The sequence below is a fragment of the Hevea brasiliensis genome, chromosome 2, assembly GCF_030052815.1.
Source record: "Hevea brasiliensis isolate MT/VB/25A 57/8 chromosome 2, ASM3005281v1, whole genome shotgun sequence".
Lineage (NCBI taxonomy): Eukaryota > Viridiplantae > Streptophyta > Magnoliopsida > Malpighiales > Euphorbiaceae > Hevea > Hevea brasiliensis.
This window is the reverse complement of record NC_079494.1, coordinates 3,357,113-3,381,566: the sequence shown is the minus strand read 5'-3', so window position 1 is coordinate 3,381,566 and position 24,454 is coordinate 3,357,113. Positions and strand designations below refer to the sequence as shown.

At 29.0% G+C, this 24,454-nt stretch overlaps 2 protein-coding genes across 2 annotated transcripts; both read left to right on the top strand.

Moving 5' to 3' along the window:
- The first annotated feature begins 3,441 nt into the window (after positions 1-3,441).
- LOC110632446 (mitogen-activated protein kinase homolog NTF3) lies at positions 3,442-7,290 on the top strand. The gene is made up of 3 exons (XM_021780682.2): positions 3,442-3,879; positions 4,316-4,748; positions 6,234-7,290. Exons 2-3 carry the CDS (start codon positions 4,326-4,328, stop codon positions 6,927-6,929), a joined length of 1,119 nt encoding a protein of 372 aa, XP_021636374.2. The 5' UTR covers positions 3,442-3,879; positions 4,316-4,325; the 3' UTR covers positions 6,930-7,290.
- A 12,939-nt stretch (positions 7,291-20,229) lies between these two features.
- Positions 20,230-21,767, top strand: LOC110632454 (bZIP transcription factor 44). The gene has a single exon (XM_021780693.2). The coding sequence runs from the start codon at positions 20,956-20,958 to the stop codon at positions 21,430-21,432; it is 477 nt and encodes a 158-aa protein (XP_021636385.2). The 5' UTR covers positions 20,230-20,955; the 3' UTR covers positions 21,433-21,767.
- Positions 21,768-24,454: the final 2,687 nt, after the last annotated feature.

The following is a 24,454-nucleotide window of genomic DNA, read 5'->3' as shown; positions in this document are numbered from 1 at the left end:
ATATTTTCATTTGGATATAGAGTTTCCTTTTTGTCTAAAACACTTCAATTTTCAGTGTTGCCCATGGTTTAGGAGGATCAAGTTCTACCCCTAATCCTAACTATTAAATGTAAGTTTAATTGTTGAATATTTAGTATTGCTTTATGCTTAGTTTTAGTTTGTGCTTTTTAAAATTTTCCTTGGATGATGACTAGGTCATTTTTATCTACCTCTTGCAGGTTTCAAATAGGCATGGAATTGTTGGACTACTCTTGACCTCTTATGATTTTGTGTTTTACATGGATTTTAATCCATTATAAACTTTATTTTGCATTGGATTTTAATCCATTATGGACTGTTCTTTACCTCTATGTAATGTGTGGTGTTTTAATGTGTGGACTTTAAATATAGAAATGTCAAATGTGTTATGTGTGTGGACTTTTGTCACTTTATGAAGTGATATTTGCTATTTTTATGGACATTTATGTATTTTGGCTTATAATTTCATGATACATTTTATGTAGTATGGATTTACAATTTTATGGACTTATGGATTTATATGTTATGTACCTTTGAATGGATTTTTATATATTATTGATATTTATAAATAAGTTACAGGTTTAGGATTGCTATTAATAAATTATTGTTTATTAAATGTAAATAGGTTCTTTTGTAAAATTTTAATATTTTCGGTTTAATGCAACGGAACCGAACCGAACTGAACCGTTATTTTTCAATTCGATTCGGTTATCCTTAGGTGATCGGTTCGGTTCGATTTAATTTTTTAAGCGATTTAATTTTTTAGTTTTTGGTGTTCGATTTGGTTCGGAACCAAACCGACCGAATATTCTCCTCTAATTACGAGCTCCAAGAAGTGTATGGTCTGACCAGGACGGGCCTTGTGAGATGGGTCCGTAAAAGACATTTGGATTATTAAGTATGGGAGTGTTAGAGTTGGAAGAAAAAGGAGTAAATGGGTGAATGAATAACTAAAAGAGCAAGAGGTTGTCTAAGCATGTTCTATATCCGGTACAAAAAAGGGTTATATACCTACGTATAACCAATAGGGTTGATTTGGGCACTAATATACGAAGGGGTCTTTGATGGATGTCCCATCAATTAAGTTAGCATGACTTCCCCTTTATGGTTATCTTGGGATATACCTATCTTTAGTAGGAATATCTGAATGGACTATTTATAAATAAATGCAGTTATAAAAAGCTCAAACTCATATTAGAATGAGTTCATCAATCATTAGATTAAATATTTGTATATAAATTTATGTATTCTATAAGCACACTTTAATTGATTATGCATACATCTCGATATAAATATTTAATTTAACAGTTATTGAACTTATTTTCATATAAGTTTGAACTTATATTAAAAACATTCTTTATAAATTTTAGAGGTCGTTGGAGCATTTAATATAGGCGATTAACCTATTGTACTGTAGCTAGCTTGGAATGATGGGGTTAGGGAAATGTCCATTTAATAGCCCTTAGAGTACTCCTAAAATAAGTCTGTATTACTAAGAGGCATTTTTATATTTGCACTGCCAACTAATTTTTCCCTCCAATATCAATTCTCAGTCGATAGTCACGCATTAAACATCACCATTGTCCTTGGCTCCTCGACAATTGCTATGCATGCACTCATTGGCCATTTGTTGTTTGTATGATTTCAATACTTCAATTTTTTAAAGTTTGATTCAATTTGAAATTGAAGTAACCAATTACAAAACCCTACCCCAGCCTCAGCGGCTGTCCTAGACTGGTTTGGTTTACCACTTGTGGTGTCCTATCTTTCACTACTTGACATTAATTTAGGATAAGGGGTTGAACTAGGGGTGAGCATTTTGGTAAACTAAACTAAATAAATTGAACTAAGCCCTCTTAATTCAGTAATTTGATTTGTATTTTATAATAATTTAATTCAGTTTGATTTTGATTTTTAAAAATTTTGATTATTTTGATTCAATTCAGTTTTGAGGAGAAAAAATTCATTTGAACCTAACCGAATAAAAGTTAATTAAAAGACTATATCTGCACATTCCTTTCTCATAGCTTAAAGGTAAAGTCTATGTTTAAGTACTAAGAGGCACTGGTCTTGAAACCCAGCAGTCACATTTTCCTTTTTTTTATTTATTTTTTCAATTTTAATTGACAGCCACCTACCTCTTCCACCATTCTCTCCTTATTTCTTCCCTAACTAGTGCCACTCACCTTCCTTAATTTCTCTTATCCTCTTGTTTTTCTTTGCGCCATTAATTTTTCTTGCCCTTCATTTCTCTTTTGTTTTGGTCTCAACTCTGCATGTTGCTTTTTTAAAGCCCAACACTGTTGCCCGTAGAGCCATAACATTAGCGCCACAGATCCATACAGCAGTTTTTTTCACAGATTCAGCAGTGTTCTTTCATTTATTTTTTATTTTATTTTATTTTGTTCAATTTGTAATGTTTCTTTTATTATTGATTTGGATGATTGTGATATTGAGTTTATATTAATGAAAATTGAGTTTTGGATAGTTATTTGGAATTGATTTGGGTGGTTACTCTACATTTTGAAAAAAGAAATATTAATATAAAAGAACCAAATATTTAAACTGAATTGAATCAATTTTTATCAATTTGATTATATGTATAAATTGAATCAATTTAATTTTTATTTTTATATAAAATATAATTTTTAAATCAATTTAATTTTGAATCGAATCGACTGAATGCTTGCTGGCACCCTACTCGAGTTCAGCGTGAAAGTCGCTGACTTCTTGCGCAGTTGAAATTAACCTCTTTCTTAGATACTTCTTTGTTTATCTTGCCCATATTCTTTAGCCTTATCTCATTCCTTCTTAACAAGACAAACCATTCACATGCGTTGAATGTGTTGACAAAAATATTTGCATATATTTTCTATAAAAAACTATAAATTAATTTCACATAATTATTTCAAAATATTAAGAAATAATCAAGTGCGAATCATGTTGATAAAAATTAAGAAAATTTTTTATTATTCAAAATTTAATTAAAAAATACTTTATAATTATTTTAAACAATATATTAAATTAATATAAAAATATTTCAAGTGTGCGAAATATGGCGCACCAAAGAGTCAATGATAGTAAGCACTTATGCGATTGGTTGGACCAAAATATTTTGGCTGACCTTGGGAACGCCATAGTTCGTATCTTAAGAACCCGTGAATACTATGCTTTCCATTAAACGACAGACGGTGACGGACGCAGAAATCATTCAGTGCAACGGCGTCGTTCAGGGAAATTACTATAAAAAAAAAAAAATTGTCGTTACCAGAGAGAAACGGACTCTGCGCGCCGTCTCCCGAGAAATTATATTATGAAATTATAATTTTATTAAATGAGTAATCCTTATCCAACATGGATTCATTCTTCTATATATATATATATATATATATATATATATATATATATATATATATATATATATTGAGTAAGCCAGAAAAATATCCACATTATTCTTAATTTTTTTATTATTATTATTTGCTTTTGTTTTTTAGCTTTCGCACTCTACTTTGATCGCGACGAGATAAGGGATCATGATTGCTGCGAAATTTCATAGATCTCACCGCTGTTGACAAACACTTCACTGCAACAGATTGAATACCAAGCTTCTTAACCTTTTAGTTTCACGGAGAGCGAGAATTTGTGATGCTGGATTCTGGATGAGCTCCGGTGATCAAATGGGCCAGTTGAAATAGGTTCTTGGATTTTTTGGGGAAGCAATGGCTTTCTTTTGTTGGGAATTGGAGAAACTTTGAATTTGTTGCAGAGAATTTTTAGCTGAGTTTGGGTATGAGTTCTGATGTGGGTAGCGGATTGTGAAGTTGGTTTATTTGGATAAGGAAGATATTCAGGAGAACAAAGGTAAGTTCTTTATTCCCCCCTTCCCTTTTGAAAAAGGACTTTATGATTTTTCCTATTTTGCAAATTATCATATATTTTTGTTAATAATTTAAGTTTTAGGAATTTTAACGGTGCCTTTGGGCATGCATTGGAAATTTGATGTTTGCTTTGAGAATCAATTTGCACTTTTATAGGTACAAATCCATCTTCTTTGAAGGTGCTTTTTGACCCAATCATAAATGATTAGAAAGTCTCGATACAGTGTCTCCATTAAAGACTTTGAATTGATCTTATGTGATGGTTAGGCCTCTTTTTAATGGAGATTTTTCCATATTAACATGCTACATTATGATTTAATTGGTCATTTTTGGTTTTGATGAATTCCCAATTCGTGTTTTGTATCAGTATGTTCAGTTTGTAATGCTTTTGATTTCAACATCGATTTTCATTTTAATAGCTTGCACGAAATGGCGACTCCCGTTGAGCCACCAGATGGAGTTAGAATTCAGGGGAAGCATTATTTTTCTATGTGGAAAACCTTGTTTGAGATTGATACGAAATATGTGCCCATAAAACCTATTGGCCGAGGAGCCTATGGAATTGTGTGCTCCTCTGTGAATAGAGAAACCAAGGAGAAAGTTGCAATCAAGAAAATACACAATGCTTTTGAAAATCGTGTTGATGCACTGAGAACTTTACGTGAACTGAAGCTTCTTCGGCATCTTCGTCATGAAAACGTCATTCAATTGAAGGATGTAATGATGCCTATTCATAGGAGAAGTTTCAAGGATGTCTATCTGGTGTATGAACTCATGGATACAGATCTGCATCAAATTATTAAGTCTTCTCAAGCACTTACTAATGATCACTGCCAATACTTCCTATTCCAGGTATCTATATGCTAGCTATTAGTGAAAGGAATGTTTATCAAACAGATGTAGTCGAATTTAAAAAGGACAAGGTTAATGCACAGCAGTTTCTATCGTAGCTTGCTTTTATGGTAATATAAACTAGTTGATGAAACGTTTTGTAGAAGAGTTTGCTTGGTTTTTGTTAAAAACTTGCGTGGAAATGTTTTATGGCTGCTGCAATGTGAATTCTTGACTTTTTCCTCTTACTGACCTTTCCTGTTAAAGCATTACTGTTATCAGATCTTCTTTTTGTAACAGTGTGCTTATTAACATGAGAACATTAATTTGCTTGGTTAGTTGGTTTTTGTAAAAGTATTACTGTTAACCAGGATAACATTGTTAATATGCTTTTATACGAGATATTCTTGTCATAATAGTGTGTCTATTAATAATGCCTTCAATACAATTTGTGAGAACTATACTTAGCACTCCACCAAGGCAACGACTTGCTTATAGATATTAAGCTAGATTCTTTTGCTTTGGCACTTAAAAGACAAAGTCTTTCAAGTTAGTTGCAGGAATGATACTGATAGAGAACGATCTCTGTTTCTGTTGGTTTTTATGATTAGTTGTGATGTTTAAAAATGAGGGACACTATGAGAGATACAAAATCTGAGATTGCATTTGGGGGAACATGTTCAAGATGGATTACCTTTCTACTTTCTAGGAAGTTATTTAGCTCTTTTCTTATTCTTAAGTGCACAATCCAAGTAATCTATGTAATATTATACCAGAACACATGTTATGGTGGAATCTTGCTAGGAATAATCTTGGGCATGATTTTTTTAATGTCATGGTATTATAGATTCTATCAAAAAGTTAATTAGAGTCTCAAGAGTTTGTTCTGATGGTTATATCATCCATCTTCGAGGGGCATGTGGATGTACAGGAAGTTCTGCTGTCTTTCTATGTTGGTTAACTGTGTCTATCATTTGTGGATTTGCTGGATTCAGATGTAAATGATTTCATTACATCTTTCAATTGCACTCTAATGAAGATTACATACTAACATGTTGTTCTTATCCCCATTTTTTGGATTTCAAGAGACTACCATTCAGGTTTCTTGCATTTTTATTTGTTTTTAAGAGATGATCAATGCTGTTGCATTTAATGGCTCCTCAGGCCTCCAATAATTTCCAATTCCCAATGGTATTTTCGCTTCTACTAAAATTGGTGAAATTGCTTTTGCATTATTGTAGCTTTCCATAGTTACCTTTTGTGTGTTTTGTCCTGTTCATGCTGCAATTAGCTTATTTTCTGGAAATGGAGTCCATTGAATATGGTTATATACTGTAACTACGTGTAAACTCTTTGTGTCTGTTCTGCGTTTTAACTGTTGGTCTGTCATGGTTCAGCATTTTGTTATTGTTATTCTTTTTGAGACAAGCATTTTGTTATTATTATTGTTATTCTCTAGGTGAATAGGCGTTATGAGTTTTAATGAAGTCATGCCTCTTGGTGCAGTTGCTTCGAGGTTTGAAGTATCTTCACTCAGCAAACATTCTCCATCGTGACTTGAAGCCTGGGAATCTACTTATCAATGCAAATTGTGATCTAAAAATTTGTGATTTTGGGCTTGCACGTACTAGCAATGGCAAGGGCCAGTTCATGACTGAGTATGTAGTGACTCGCTGGTATCGAGCTCCAGAGCTACTCCTATGCTGCGATAACTATGGGACATCCATTGATGTCTGGTCTGTTGGATGTATCTTTGCAGAGCTTCTTGGCCGGAAACCAATCTTCCCAGGCACAGAGTGTCTCAACCAACTTAAACTTATCATCAACATCCTTGGCAGCCAGAGGGTGGAGGATCTTGAATTCATTGATAATCCTAAGGCTAAGAAATACATTAAGTCACTTCCATATTCCCCTGGTACCCCATTTTCTCACCTTTACCCTAATGCTCATCCTTCGGCTATTGATCTGCTTGGGAAAATGCTTGTTTTTGATCCATCAAAGAGAATAACTGTTACTGAAGCACTCCAACACCCTTACATGTCCCCACTTTATGATCCCAGCAGCAATCCTCCAGCACAGGTCCCTATTGATCTTGACATAGATGAGGATTTAGGGGAGGAGATGATACGGGAGATGATGTGGAAGGAGATCCTCCATTACCATCCTGAAGTAGGTACAGCCAATGGGCAGATATGTGCCTGATCTTGTTCTTTAGTTCTTCAGAGGCACCTGAGACCGATAGTTTGCTTTAAACTAAGGAAGTTTTTGTTGGTGGTAATATTTAGTTATTATTATTTTTTTTTATTATTCATGTTCGGTGTTGTCCCTTAATAATCTTAATGAAGCATGCATCAGTCAGATATGCCATTGATGCATGATTTGACTAACTTGTGTTTTAGGGGCTAATTAATGAGCTTCAGCTCTGAAATTTATGTGGCCCTTTCAGTTTGTAGATAGGTGTGCCTTTGTAAGAATATGGGAAAACTTTTGTTGTACGTTAGAATAATTAAATGTATTGTTACTGTCATGATAATTAACCAAGCTGAACATTTTAGCTTACAAATGACTCATGCAACCATTTACTATATAGACATGTTTGCTTTGTTTCCATTTACATCACCAGATATGCATGAATATGTTGGTGGCTTGGTGCTGTATAAATGCTTTCTACCAAGTTTTATGTGTTTGAAAATTTATGATGATCTTGGAGTCTTTATATGGCCTCAGACGATAATAAGCAATCTTTATCTACTGCCTCGATTGTCAATTTGAGCTTGAATGTCTCCTACTCTTGAAAATTTTTTTTTTCTAAAAAAAAAAAGGATTCTTCCACGAGAAGCTGGCGGTGACCATTGATGAAGAGAAGAGGCTCAGGCTCTTATAATGCTTAGACTCGCGGAATCATCACTTCTCTTGATCACACTTGGTAGGCCAACTTAGGTCCTCAGGCGTAAAATAAGCAATCCTTGTCAAAGGCCATGGGGGCGCAAGTTCATGCAATCAATTAAAACATCCATCCAATTGAAGAAATTTAGATTTTAATAATTTTTAAGCACATTTTATAAATGATGCAAGTTTTGGTATGAAAGTGTTGGTATGAAAATATTGTTCAAAATTTTACATTACGAGATTTATATATATCATTATATGCTATTAAATTAAAATCTAAATTTATTATGATGATAATTCCATAATACAACATTATATTGAATTAAATATGTTCAATAAAGACTGGGACGTTCGTATTCATATGTATATAGGGAGAGGAGTCACTCTGCTGATTGACTTGCTAATCTGGGAAAGACTCTTCCTCTTGATGTTGATTTTTTCGAGCATTCTCCTGCTGGCTTAGGAGTTTATCTTCTGCAAGATAGCTGTGGGGTTGCTTTTCCTAGGAGCTGTGCTGTATAGCTTGCTTTCCTTCCTTTGCTTCCCTTCCTTTGCTTCTAATATATATATATATATATATATATATATATATATATATATATATATATCATAGTACAGAAAGATTAATTTTATATATCTCATAGTACAGAAAGATTAATTTAAGTTTAAATTCTAACTTTTTTTTTCTTTCTAAAATTGCTTATTTAAAAAAGAAGTGTTTAATTAATAAGGCAGTATTACGATGGGAAACTTCTCATTTGCTGGTTGGTCACGGAAAAAAGAAATCAAAAGCATAACATAGTACAAAGTTTAATTGAAACTTTGTCAGCTTGCAGAGAATTTTTCTCACTAGTGCATGCCTAAATATTAGAAATGACATCAAAGACAACAGCAGCCAGCAGATTTTGACTCCTTTGACAAAAGCTTCTTGGGGTTTTACTGATAGTTAGGCTAAATGCATGAATCTATAAACAATGATATTGATCCATGCTCCAATTATATATATTTTCGTTTAAACACTGATAAAGCAAAGGAAGAATTATTAATATTAATCCAATCAACCAACTAGCCAGGAATGTGATTCTTGTCGTCTAATTTTGATTGAAATCAAATAAAAATTGTCTTAACAGATAGAATTTGAAAAAGTAAATGTCTTTTCTTTCTCAAATTTTATTATTTTAATGGACTTAGGTTCCCTTCACAGTTCACCCCATGATCAATATCCATCAATGTTTTATATATACGTATTGTTGTTTTTTGCCCTTATTCTCTGAAGATTTTGATGGCCGTGGTTCGCTTCCATGTTAAAAGCTAGCTATATATCAGGGAATCTGGCTTTTGGTCGGGGCATATCTGCATACTTGCATTCATTTTCATTTTTTCAGATATATATTTTTAAAATTGATTCCTATCAAAATTTCATTTTCTGGTGGTTAGGTTTAAGCTCAACTGATTGAATTAGTAATCGGCCAAATCGATTGCTAATCCATTAATTCAGTAAGCTGCAATGATATTGATTGTTAAGTTAATTAGCAACTAACTGGTAAATTGATTGCTAAACTGAAAATCAATTTAATAATATATTTATAGATATACTTAATAAGATTAATTCAATATATATTAATAAGGATGGACATTATTTTCTTTTATTTTGTTGGAAACACTTTATGTTTAATAATATAAATGTATTAAATTTATGTGAGAGAATGTATTTTTAAAATTATTTGAAGTGAAGTTTATTTATATGCAGTGCATTAAAATAGATTTTTTTTATTTAAATAAGCTAGAATAGAGCAATTAACTTATTGGATTAAATAATGTGATTAAAAAAAACTATTTACAAATTTAATGCAATTTTAAAACTATTTATAAAATTAGTGTTTGTTTAAGAAAATATCACTTGAAAATACATTTTTAAGTGATGTCACATCATATCAGAATACTAAAAAAATACTATTTAAAATGATATTTTTTGAAACAATGTTACATTACATCATTTTAAAGTGGCATTCTTTAAAGTGAACGCAATTTTTATAAGTAGTTTTAAAATCACACTCATTTGTAAATAATTTTTTAAATTACATTATTTTAATAATTAATACTAACTTATCCCGTCAATGAATATATATATATATATACATATTCAGGAAAAAAAAAACACAATATATATATACTAAAAAGATTAGTTCAGTTTAGATTAAAATATACATAAATAAATAAATTAAAGGAAAAATATTGTTGAGGTAATATAGTTGAATTTTCACAGGAAAAGAAAAGAAAAGCCTCCATGCATTGCATGGATTTAAATTATGGCTACAATATGGCAGGCAAAGCATGCTTTTTTAATCTTCAAATCAATGACGATGTTGCCTTCAATGCGAAGGCAAAATATTCAGAAATAAGCAAGAAATCTCTTACTCATATATAGGAAGTGTAAAGGGTTTGGTGATGATATATGCAGACCAAGAAAGAAATAAGCACGTACGTCTGCTCCTCTAGTGTAAATCTTAGCCTTATAACTTTAAAGTGTTGCATGCACGTACGATGGGGTTCTAATGCAGTAAACCCTATCTCTGCTTTTTGAGATTTTGTTCATCTTTGAAGGTTTTAGAGCCGTAAAGAAAGAAGATAATGAAAATTCAAAGGTGAAAATTGATGGATGCTTTTGTCATTCACATTAAAGTATTTCACATGGCTGATTTGGAAAAAGAAAAAATGGGTCTGTGACTTGTCAACTGTTTCGTCCTACAAACTCACCAAAGACTATAACACATAGCAGATCTATGGTCATGCTATTTGAAAGATACATTATTCAGGATAAATTTTAATAGTGATGCCTGAACTTTAAGGATTATAATAAAATTGTCTTTAAACTTAAAAATATAACATAAAAACTTGAAATTTTACATAATAAAAACCTTTTAACTTCTAATAATCGATTTATTCAATTTGGAGCGGGATGGCATGGATAGTTCTCTCTCTTTTATATAAAAATGACAAAATCAATTATAATTTTCTTCACAAATCAACTGTGAAAGAATCTCAATCATACAGAACAATGAACCGCTAAATATATACCAGCTGACGGAAGGGACTTTACCTTTAAAAAACAACAATAATTGTCTAATTATTGCTGGATTGTCCACATCAACGTGTTAGTTATAAATCGATTATTGATGATTAGAAAAATTTTACCGTGTAAAATTTTAAAATTTAAAAAGATTTCATATTACATCTTTTAGTTTAGATATTTTTTGTTATAATTTGTAAAATTCAGAGACAACTCTTAAAATTTATCCCATTATGCATGATAGGTTAAGAAAATTTATTTATGATCTCACCTTCCTTTGTATTGTTTCGCAAATAATAATAATAATAATAATAATAATAATAATAATTCATTCAATTTGAATTTATATTCTAAATTTATTTATTTTTTGATATTAGCAGCCATCATCGACTGAGTTTTCGAAAATTAAGACTAAATTTCATTTTCGACTGATTTTAAAAGCGTCTACTCTCATGTCACCATGTAATGGCGTATTTCTCAAGTTAAGCCTATGTTCAATCAATGGTAAATTTTATAGTCTTTATTTTCTATTTCATTTTCGTATCTTAATTTTAATTTATTATTAAAAAATTTTTAAATTTTAATTTTATTTTATAAAAATTCCTCTGATCTATTATACTAGATTTACAGGTTAAAAAATAATAAAATTACATTTTCATCTATTTTTCTTTTATACTCAAAAAATGTTAAACGAGTAAATTAAATTTATTTTTAATTTAAATAATTTTATTGTGAGACAAATAAAAAGAAAAAGAAAAAAAGCACTCAAAAGAAATGGGAAAAGGAAAAAAGCATATGAAAATCAGTGCTTGGAATTTGGAAATGAATAGTAGTATATGTATAATAATTGTTTTGGGGTCACTTTGAAAAAGCTGAAATTAATGGACCCATTGCTACGTATCTCATCTAACCCTACAGACCGATCACCATTATCACTTTTGTTCACTTGTTCTATGTCTTCCTCTTCCCCAACCCCAGCAACCTTTGATCCCAATAATTTAAGAATCAGAGATTCATGGGCATATTGAAGTTATGGAACGTTAATCATTTTGCCACTTATTGAAACTTTAATTTGGTGAATATATATATAATTTTATTTTTAATACCATCAAACTAAATCTTGTTAGTTTATAATTTCATTTTTATGTGCCGTATTTAAAATTTTCTTTTATTTAAAATTATTTATCGTATTTAAAAAATTAGGAAGTATTATTTTTTTTTTTAAATTTTATTCTTTATCTCTATAAAATATAGTCAATAATCTAAACTCTAACAAGGAAGCATTCCTGGTAAAATCAAAGTGTTCTTTTCTTTCGTCTGAGCGTTATTCTTTTTGGAATTAATTAGTACAATTCTATTAGTTGAGTGTATATACACTTGAATTTTCCATCCATTTTAGATAAGACCTAATAAGATTTTATACAACGTGATGTATACAACCTTAGTATTCTACAGAGCAAGTTGATGTACCATTTGATCGATAAATGGACAGAAACCAAAATAACAAACAGAAATATACATTCTGTAGGTGTTGGACGATACCCAATAGAATAGCCCAACATTGATTAAAAGCAAGGTAGCTAAGCAACTTGGGACCTGTAGCTCAGCAACTTCAACCACGAAATTACACACAACAAAAGGAAAAAAAAGACGCTTTTATAAAGGGTGCCCTGCTCCAGTAGAGCGGGAGAAACCTGCTCCCAAGGAATCTTAGACCATAGTGCCTTAGTTCAGAACTAACCTATCAAGATCTTCCCATGTGTACCTATCGGCATAAAACCAGCTTTTCCACCCAAGCTGCAAACCCTATGAGACCCAACTTTCAGGCATGGATTTAATTTGTAGTTCTCTTTTGTGTTATTGATATCTTAAAGGGACCACTACACATTAGCCATATTCCTATCCACCATGACCAATATCTAGTAAGCATATTAGAACTTTATGGTCCTTCAACAATTATTGAGGTTATCTTTGATGTTTTTAGGTAAATATCCTTTCAATCTCCATGATAATACAGTCTATATATAGTCCTATAGTGTTTTTCACTGGGTTCATCCAACTCTTTTCTTTTTCCTCTCTTTTGAGGAGGAAATTCAATTGCAAGTTGTGTGAGAGAATGGAAAGTGTATGTAAATTAGAAAATAAAGAATCATAATAAGATCAGATGAGATATGCCAACGTTGATGTCTTTTCTTCCTTTTCTTTTACTTTGTAATTTATAATGGGGATGATGTCCATTTACAATCTCTCACTTTTCTTACGTTGGAAGTGAAGAAATTAAGAAATATATATATAACATAAGTTAAAAGGTTAGGTCCTCACTCCATATCAAAAGCATGAAACCTGTCAATTAATGTTACCCAATAGTATTCCTTGTTTTCTCTCTTTGCTTACGAAGAACAATAACTTTTTCTTAAGGTCACGATTTCATATATATATATATATTAAAAAAAAAAACCACCAATTACTCTCTCTGGTATACAATCTTTTTGATTGTTATATACTTTGTGCCATCCTTAAATCATAATCCATTATCGTCTTGTATCTATATACTTTACTGCCTCTCCTCCACGCATACCCGTGTTTATTCTAGTTTTGCAAGCCAATTCAATAAGGCTAAATCTTTTTAAGTAAAACTTTAAGAACCAATTGTAAAGAGAGAGAATCCAGCGAAGATGCCCCCAAGAATGGGAAAGAGAGAGAGAGTCCATACATGTGATGAGAGAATTTTTTTTTTTTTTAATAAAAAAATTGAGAAAATGAGAACTCAAACCTAATTATGCTAGGTGAATAATTGCTACCAAACTAAACTAGACCGTCACAAAATTATGTGCTTTTTTGGACTATAATGATTTTGATTTGTGATTAAAGCAGGAAAGGTGGTATGGGTTTAAGCTATCTCGCCATGAAGGTATGCTTAAGTAGGTGGTTGCAAAGGAAATTTTCGGATTCATCTTGAGAGAAAATTTTATAAAAATGGAATAAAAATAATTAATTTGAGGCATAATTAAGTAACAAGCGCCATACATTAACACCCAATCTCTGGAAGATAACAAAAAAAAAAAAAACCCTGTATACACAACTAGGAAATTGCTGCTTATATTAATTTTAATATACAAATAATTACTTTGTATATTATTTTAATATTTTTTGACAATTAATTTTTAAAGGAAATTATCACTTAAATAATAATAATAATAATAATAATATATTTAAAAGAAAAATAAGAGAGAATTAAATTTAATATAAAAAATAGTAATTATTAAGTATACGAATATCATGTAGCAATGTAAAAAGAAATTGACGTCTTAATCCCTTAAAAAAACCTACTAAATAGATTAAAGTTGCGACACAAAAGCCTCATGCATATGTGAGTATGTGATGGACATGCTTTTGCCACCCGAATATTCTAATGCATATATATACATCGACAATGGTGGTGGGCTACTAACTGATATAGTAATATGCTGTAGCTATTAGCTATGCAATACATTAGATTTTAATATTATAAATAATCAAAGCTATGTAGGCCACACATTCCAAAGTGATCTTATCCATATTCCATTCCAAATTGGCTTTGTAATTACCAATTTGGAAATTTTGAATTTTTCCTTAGTTATATATTATTCAAGTGCACCGATTCAAGGTTATTGTTTTTGTTGTTCTTGTGGGCTTGTATATTTTTCTTTTTTACTTATAACATTACAAGTCTTGGGATGGATTTCTTTGAGATAGTTCATTTTGGTGTAGAGAAAATGGAATGAGGTTAACTCAACCTCAAAAAGTTAACTTAAGGTCAAAGTTTGTCTAAATTTTTATAGGAAGGTTATAACTAATCAATATGGGATGATATATCTCTCACGCTCAGATATGAATATTTAGAGTGTAAAATTTGTAGGATTGAACATTTGTGGATTGCCTAATACAAAGATAAGGATTGACTATACTACGTAAAGAAAATGAATCAAACTTATTTTAATCCCAAAAGCTATCTAAATGGAAGAATTGCTCAAATCTTAATATTTAACATATTTGCCTTATGCCCAATCGATGTGAGTCAACACTTGTGTTAATTTAACTTGTCATATTAGGAGCCTTGATAATAGTAAAATTAATCTTGCTTAAAAAAGGAAAAGAAAACTGCATTGTTTTTTCTTGTTTCCTCACTTAATCCTAATTATTTATAACTTGTACATTTTATATATATAACAAAAAAAATTGTAAAAAAAAAAACTATGAAATATGTCTATATTTCATTGATGATTAAGATTATCGGTTAATTATTGATGAAATTATTTTTTTTTTATAAATTAATACATAAGTAATTTTTACCAATGAAAAAGTTTTCTTCGCTTAATTTGCTGATGAAAAAAGTTGTTGGAATTACGGATGATAAGAAATTATCATAGGTAATTATCAACTACAATATTTTGTAGATACATTTTTTTCATTTTTTTAATTTATTTTTTAAATTAAATTTAATTTAAAGTTTTAATTTTATTTAGTTTTTTAATTTAAATTTATTTTTTATTAATTTTTTCAATTAATTATTAATTATTATAATTTAATTTAAAATTAATTTTATTTTTTTAAAATTGTATTAATTAAAAAAAAAACTAATAGGGCCAAAGTAGACCTACATGATGACTATGCCACAATGATCAAAGTTGGGGAGTGGCTTCCCATAGAGAAGCCAACTTCTTTTTATTCTATTAAAAAATAATGTGAAATTTTCATACTTTTTATGATTTACAGAGGATAGAGGGGGGAAGATCAACCGAATGTTTTTGTGGGTAATTATGAATGATATTCTTGTAGGTAATTTATTTTAAAATTTTATTTTTATTTTTTTAATATTATCAATTAAATACGAATTTATTAATAATAATAGACTAATTAAATATATAAGTAACTTATTAGTTATTATACAAAGCATAAAAATTTAAATTTATAAAAATAATAAATAAAATTTTAAAAATAAAATTCATAAATATTATTTAATTTTATTATTTATGAATGTCATTTTATTACTGTTACTTTCGCTTAATATAAAATTGAAATTTTATTTTTAAAATTATTTAGAAAAAAATATTTAATTGATATGCGTAAATTGACTTTTAAAATATATTAAGTATAAATATTAAACAATATATAAAATATAATTAAAAAAAGTAAATATGAAACAAAAACATTAATAATATATATGGTAGACAATTTTAATTTATGAACACATGTTTTATTTTATTATTATTATTATTATTATTATTATTATTATTATTAGAGAGAAGCATAAATGCGTAAAACCAAGATAAAAAAAAAAATGAAGCATAAAAGAACTTTAAGCAAAAGCAAAAATGAACCAAAAAATTACTTTATATTTTAGTTTGGCTGATGCACCCATTAAAAACATGCCTTTCTGAATATATTTTCTTTTCTTTGTCTCATTGGCTCCATCTTCCAAATATCATAGAATTTGCCCAAGGAACAAAAAAAGACACACTCATGGTTTTAGAGAGATATATATATATATATATATATATATATATATATATATAGCGTGTGTGTGTGTGTTTAAGTCTAAAACAGATAACCACTTTAATTAAGTTCTTTAAACGGGGTTTGTTACTTAACTTTCTTGATGTTAGGTTGGATGTGTGAAATGGACCTATTGGCTCAGGTTTGTATTTAGAATATATTTAATAGAGTGTAATATAATGTAATATAATCAATCAGGGTTGTGCACGATTTTTTGGGGTCTCGAACTGAACTAAAAAATCATACCAAATTAAAATTATTTTGATATTTTGGTTCGATTTTCGTTTTTCACTAAGAACCGAATCAAAATTATACTAAAATCGTATTAAACTAGAATCAAACCTAAAACCGAATTTAGACATATGTTTTTCTATTTTTCTTAGATATATTATATACTTTTAATATAATTATATTTATTTAATTATGAACTAAATATAACATAATATTATATTTCATTTTTCTATATTTTCTTGATAGTTTTAGTTATAAATACATTAAATTACCTTATAATTCTTAATTATAAATATACTATTATATTCTATATATATATATATTAATTTATAATTATATTTATATCTTATAATTAAATATTACATAATTAATAAATAGTTAAAATATATATTATATGATATACTACTATATTATATAATATATAATATACTTAATCCTAAACTATATGTGCAATTTATAATGAAGGATTATATAATTTATAAATGACTAAAAGATATATTATATGATATATTATGTACTAATAATCCAATTTAAAACTTAAATACTAATTCAAATATCTTTTTTTAAAGGAAGTAATTATATAAAATTATTTTAAGAATCAAGAACCAAATCAAAACCATCACGAACTGAATCAGAATCGAAATAACAAAGAATTGAACCAGAATCGTATTGAAATTTCAATTTGATTCCTATTTCTAGGCATATTTTGAATCGAACCGGAGCCAAAATTGCACACTCCGATAATCAGTTATATAATAAAATCAAAGTTATAATATAATGTAATTATTATCATTACATTATTTTATTTAGTTGCAAAATAAAAATATAATTAATGAATATATAATATAAATTTATGTTTTAATATTTAATTTATCTATGGTGTTACTAATAAGTGGTAATGATTGCAATCATTAATGATAGAGTATTAGTGGTAACCAAGAGTTGGTGGTGGCAACAATGTGGTTAGGTTGCGGCGGTAATGCAAGAATAGCAGTAATAGTAGTGACCAGGTGGTGGCGGCAGTGATAGCAATTAAGTAATGATGATAACAGTGATAATTATATAATAATGATGATGGTAGTAGTATTGATAATAAATAAAAAAAATCAAAATAAGTAATATTGGTCACATTCATTTTTCAATGGAAATATGTAATAATCATTACATTATTTTAAAATGAAATTAATTATATTATATAATTACTATTTTATTACATTAAATTTTTAACATTATCAAATAATATAATTAAATATACAATATAATAATAATTTTATTATAACTTTATATTCGTGATGCATCATCTAAGTTTTAGGTAATTTTATTAATATAATTTTGAGTTTCTAAAAAAGTTTGGTATAAGATTTTGCCCATTGAAAAACAACAACATATGGGTAGAGAAAAAGACAAGCAATTAACCCTTAATAAAAAATTTAACCTCAACTCCATTCAAATTATGATCACTTTGGTGAGCTCTAGAGGCCTACGTCTCTAAGCCGTTAGATTTGGTTAATTGTTCGGTTTCCTTTATAATTTTAAATTGAAATTGAATCGTTCGTTAACTTTTCCTATGTATAAATATTTGTCTTTATTTATTATAATAGTTAACTTTAAATCAAATTCTCTGCAAATTAATTTCTTAATTAATAATTAAAAAATATTACAATAAATATTAGTTATCATTTGTGAGTTTTTCATTAAATTTATCTATCTAAAATTAATAAAATATATAATCTATACAAAAATAATGAATATTAATTACTATTTAATAAAGGTGTCAATTATAAATTTTTATTAATTATAATAATTATATAATTATTATAATTTTGCCCTCAATATTTAATCCTGTGTATGCACGTGTATAAATAAGATATTATTATTATTATTATTATTATAATAAAGTTACAAAAAATTAAGAACTGTATGAGATCTAGAAGCAAAGGAAGGCTCTAGGAAAGTAGAAATAGCATGAAGAAAAATAAAACGAAGCAGCTTTTGCTTTTCCTATCTCGTCTGGTCAAATTGGCAACTCCAGGAATGAGAGAGGAAGAAACTATTTGACCCACATGGCAGAAATCTTCTGCATGTGGCTGCTGCAATGGTTGATGAAGGACTTAACTCAATTTCTAAAGCTAGCTTATTGGTACTCTAAATTATGTGAGATCTTAACATGGGTATCCCCCAAATCTAACTTGGTACAGTGAAAGTAAAGAATAAATATTGTATACTGAAAAAGAAAAAAAATAAAGAAATTTACCGTACAAATCTGAGAGTTAATTTTTGTCTGCCACTTCTCTCCATTGAAGAGATTCAGGCAAGAAACCTTTAGATTTCTGTTGTTACAAATGAAAAAGGGAAACGAAAGAATATAGCAGGATGTGGTCTCAGCTCAGCTGTGTCCCCCACTCCCACTGGAACAATCACCGCCCACCACCACAGCAGTGCTGCTTTCAAGTTCTGTCAGCATCTCAATAACTTAGCATTTTTCTTGATTATTTAGGACTTCGTTTAATTTTTTTTAAAAATATTTTTTTATATTTTTTTATATTTAAAAACATTTTAAAAAATTAATCAATAAAAAATAAGATGGAGATTTTTTTTTTTCGTTTAGCTTCAATTGAAAGGAAAATTTACAATCATATAATCTTGAAAACGATTGCAGCATCAATTAATGTTCATGGATAGAGTATTATTAATTTTTCAAACTCTAATCAGTATTGTTTTTGTTTTTCGATTAAAATAAATAAATAAAATTTTGTACTTTTTAAATAAAATTAAATAAATTATTATATAATAAAATATTATTTTTAATGATAAAATATTATTTATTATTAAAATTATATATTATTTTTAATTAAAATAAATTCAATAAAAAAATAAATATTAAGTTATTTTATTTTTGAATTTTATAAAAATTGTTTTATTATTTTTAAAAATTAAAAATACTAAATGGTTATTTTATTTTTAAAAAATAGAAAAATTACTATTTTAATTGTTTTTAATTAAAATTGGGTCTATTTGATATTCATTAAAAAAATTTTGAGTTTATTTAACCATTAATTGAAAATATAGGGACTTATTTAATATTTTTTCCATTTTTTAAATAGTCTCACTCCCATCTCCCACTTGTTCATGCAGGCTCTCAGGCTCCTCTTTTCTTTTCTCTTGCTTGCATATATAAAGCTATTTTTTGGTCATTAAAGTTTATTAATTTATAAAGAAGGTAAATAGAGAGAATATTACGAGTTTAACATAAAATGACAAATTAATTAACTTTGATGATTTAACCAAATTGACCCGTCTCCTCCGATCCGAGTTTGATTGATTGGCATGTGCTGCATAAAATGTCCAAATTACCCTTAATCTAATTTTAAACTCTTCCTTCCTTCTACCCCCAGGATTCCCTCCGGCTGCAAGTTGTTAGAAAAAGCAACTGTACGCCAACGGTTGGTTCTGGTGCTTAGCAATGAAAGTGAGCTAAAAAAAAAATAATAATTCTGACCATAACTTTAAATTTCAAAAAAATATGAATAAATAAAGAATTGATCTTTGATAAAGAAAATTTATTATTTACAAATTATAAATATTTAATTATAATTTATTTTAATTATGGTAGAGTTTAATAAAATAACCCTAATATATTAAATGTTCTGTTCACCAGTTGGAACAGGAGGGTTGTGGAAATTTCTACTCAACCCCACATGCCTAATCACCTCTCCCCTCTGAACGACTCCCATTGGAGATTCCTATGCCCTTTGCCTTTTTCCCATTGCCCTTTTTTTTTTTTTTTTAATTTTGTTTTCTCTCATTCTCTTCACTCTTCTCTTCCCATTTGTACTATAAATTCCCTCACCAATTCCCTCATTATCCTCTTCACTTTTTTTCTCCTCTTCCCCAAGAATTTCCTGCTTTTTCTAGCTCTTTCCCTGAGGGCTGCGGTTCTGTTGGTTTCACGTCAGAAACTGTTTTTCTCGGTGCCCTTCTTTTGTGGGTTTGGCTGCTTTCTGGATTTTTTGCTGTGAATCTTTGGGATAATACCCATAAAGTCAAAGGCTTGAAATCCTTCTTCCATTTGACAGCCGAGAGATCTCTGGCTGCTGCCTTGCCAAATACAAAACCTTTTCTGTCTCTCTAAATCTTGATGCTGCATATTTTTATCTTAATGTTTGAGATTCATGTCTCCAGTTCTCAGTGAAATCCTCCGTTCCGGGTTTATGATCAATTCGTCTCTCAGGCGCAGGACCCATCTTGTTCAATCTTTCTCTGTTGTTTTCCTTTATTGGTTCTATGTGTTTTCAATAATAACTTGTTCTCTCTGCCTGTATCTAATATAGTATATTAGTTGCATATATATAGCTATATTGATTACCCATCAAATTTATATTAGCTCCTGGGTCCTGCGTCAAATTTCAAGTCATTAAGGTAAGATCAAGATCTCAGTTTTGTAGAGATTATTAGCCGTAATTTTGGTGTAAATATATAATTATATATAGTATATATCTCTATATGCCATCCTCCAGTGGAAATTCATCAGGTTCCTCTCTGCTTCACAACTCTGGCTCTGAAGAGGACATCCAGCTCTTGATGGATCAAAGAAAAAGGAAGAGAATGCAATCCAACAGAGAATCTGCAAGGCGATCCAGGCAGAAAAAACAGCAGCACCTGGATAAATTGATGTCCCAAGTGACAGAGCTGAGGAAGGACAATAACCAAATCCTTACGAGCATCAATATCACCACCCAGCACTACTTGAATGTTGAGGCTGAGAACTCTATTTTAAGGGCTCAGTTGGTGGAACTTAGCCAAAGACTTGAATCCCTAAATGAAATCCTCAGTTATATCAACACAAGCAATAGGGTTTTTGAAACTGAAGATCTCCAATCAACTGCTGCTGCTGCTGCTGCTGACACCTTCATGAACCCACTTAATTTGATCTACCTCAACCACCCCATCATGGCATCTCCAGATTTCTTTCAGTATTGATGTCTTCAGGAGGATTCAAAGCTAGAAATTGGTCAATCTATGGTTGTCTCTAATTTCTTCTTTATATTTCATTGGTGGTCTGTCCATGGTCTTTTTTTAGCTATAGTGTTGAATGCTACTTTTTTTTTTTTGGTCAAATATTGAATGCTTGTTTAATTAGCTTAGGATGAGCAACATGTCTATGAAAGAGTCGTAGAAGAAGGTTGATGGAAAATGATGATTGGTGTTTTGGCTTGTAATGGGTCGCTATAAATATGGTGTGAAAGGTTCTGGATATCTTTGGCCTCTTTCTCTGCCACTATTGGTATATGGTAATGGTTTTCTTTTCTGGTGTAGTGCTCATCTTTATTCTTATGCTCCTATCCTTCTACGTTAGTGATTGATTTAATTTATGATATATTTTTTATATTAAAACTTCATTTATTTTATAAAAATAATTTGTATAGAGAAATATTTTTTATAAATATTTTTTATATTTTATTATTTAATTATAATATTAAATTAATAATATATATATTTATATTATAATATGTGTCACTTTTTAGATAAATTTTTATTATAAATTTAAAATATAAATATATGAAACTTATAATCATATATTTTATGTCAAATTTATGATAAATCAGACTTAAATAAGAAAAATTTTACATTTTAATAAGATTATTAAAATGTAAAAAATGACATTTCTTCTTAAAATAAAAAATTATTTTCTTTAAAAATAATTTTTTTTAAGAAAATATGTTTTTATTAATTTATTTTTTAAATATACTAAATACGAAAAAAATGTAAAAAAATATTTTCTAAAATCAAACAGAGTTTAAGTTAATAATTTAATAATTAATAAATTTTAATTTCATAATATTAAAATTATTTTTTAAAATTTAAGTTCTTAAATACAAATTTTAAGAGATTTTAAACTTTGATCATTTAAAAAAAATATTTATTTAATAAAAATCTGAAATGCTTGTTTATATTTTTGAATAAAACAAATACTTGTACCAGAAAAATAAGTACATAATAATTAAAAAAACAAATGTAAAAAGACATGTATAAATGGCACAACTTGAAAAGTAACCATATTTCTATGCAACAAAATTAGTTTGTCTGAGCATATCTTTGGATTTTACTTCTTTCTGTGGGCACAGAATAATCTAATAATTTTAGGGTTATGGTTGAGAGAATTCTTGTCATTTGAGATTACAAGCTAATCACCACTGAAAAAAAATTAGCCAAGGATTTCTCTATTGTTTGATTTTTTTTTTTTTTGGTCACTAAAGCTTCAGTGACGAATTTTTAATGGACAAAAAATTTAACTTTAATACTCTCCTCGCTAATTTTTACAATAAAAATTTTCATGCGTCGCTAAATTTGGCAACATTAAATTGTTGCCGCTAATTTTAGCGACGCATATTTCATTGTTATTTTTTTTTCAATATTACATGCTAAAAACAAATTCGTTGGTCATTGTTAATAATATTTTGTGGTAGGTTAAATTTTTTAAACTTTCTAAAATTTTATTTTTTATTTTTTTTTTAATATTACTCATAAAATACGAGTTCATTGATAATTATTGATTATATTTTATGGCATATAAAATTTTTCCTTTTGGCCTGAAAAATATTATCTTATTTAAGATTGCAAACTAATTATCACTAAAAAAAGTTGGCGAAGGATTTTTTTTTTTTCTATTTTTGGTTTTTTTTTGTCGCTAAAAGTTTCAGTAATAGATCGTTGTGAATATTTGCTCAGAATCTCAATGAGCATCAAACAAATTTCCGATGTCATTAAATCTCAATAGCATGTCAGTAATCTGTCAAAATTTCTAATTTTTTTAAAATAATCTTCGCAAAGATGATGTTATTTTTGACTAATTTTATTTTTTATTTTTATTTCTTATATTGTTTCTATAAATTTATCAAGATAATTCATAAATAAGTGTAATAAATTAATGATAATATTCTTAATCAACATAATTAAAATGCATACCTTAATAATATCCTTAAAAAGAAAAATACATACCATGATATTTATAAAAATGTAAATTAAAATACGAGCACGTTCTTAAAAAGTATTATAATTTCACACATAATAGTATCTCGAAATGCAAACATAAATAATATAATCAATGAGATCATTATGTGAAAATGTGGAGTTTGAAATGTTATTGGCTGTCAAGATGCTGCAAACTAACTCCCGAATCTATATATATATATATATATATATATATATATATATATATATTTAGAAAGATGATTTTATTCAAAGCCTCAAGAAGGTAAGGCAGAAAATACAAAGTATTTGTCACGATCCAACCTATGGGCCGGACCGGCACTAGGACCTGGGCCAGCCTAAAGCCCCCGAGGCCCGTAGTAAGCCTAACTGTTCATTAACCCAACTCTAAGGCCCATTTGGGCCCAGTATCAAGAAAACAAACGGACAGAGTCCAGCCATAAAATGGACTTTCCAACGGCGAGTTTTCGACTCACCCGACCTGTAAACACAATAAATACTCAATTGGGGAGCTCAGCTCACCCTCCACATACTCATATCCTCATAATAATAAATGGGAGCTCAGCTCCCTCATCCAATCCATCAAACATGCATATCATTATACGTTTACAGGTCCAACATGATAATAATATTACAGACCATAATCAATAAATACTTCTAACACATGCGGAAATTCTAGGAGTAAATAAAATTACACAAATATTGATAAATAACCTGCGAAGTAGAAAAGCAGGTTAACCCAGAATAAAATATCCTCCTGTGGCCTATAAAAATTTTTGAACAGGAGTGAGCGTTCGACTCAGAGAGTAAAATATCAATTTTAACCATAATCTCTATAACTATCTAAAACTAATGCACCCTGTAGAGTGAAATGCAACATCAACAACATTTTCACATCATAACATAAAAAAAAGTAAATTTGGAGCACTCACGCACCCTGTAACATCAATCATAATATATGGGAGCTGATCCCCTATACAGCTCTCTTAAATCCAAACTGGAGCCAATGAAG

Bases quoted from the DNA above. Each gene is read 5' to 3' on its own strand.
- LOC110632446 (XM_021780682.2), top strand. From the start codon at position 4,326: ATGGCGACTCCCGTTGAGCCACCAGATGGAGTTAGAATTCAGGGGAAG. The intron at 4,749-6,233 runs GTATCTATATGC...CTCTTGGTGCAG, and splicing joins GCCAATACTTCCTATTCCAG to TTGCTTCGAGGTTTGAAGTA.
- LOC110632454 (XM_021780693.2), top strand. From the start codon at position 20,956: ATGCCATCCTCCAGTGGAAATTCATCAGGTTCCTCTCTGCTTCACAAC.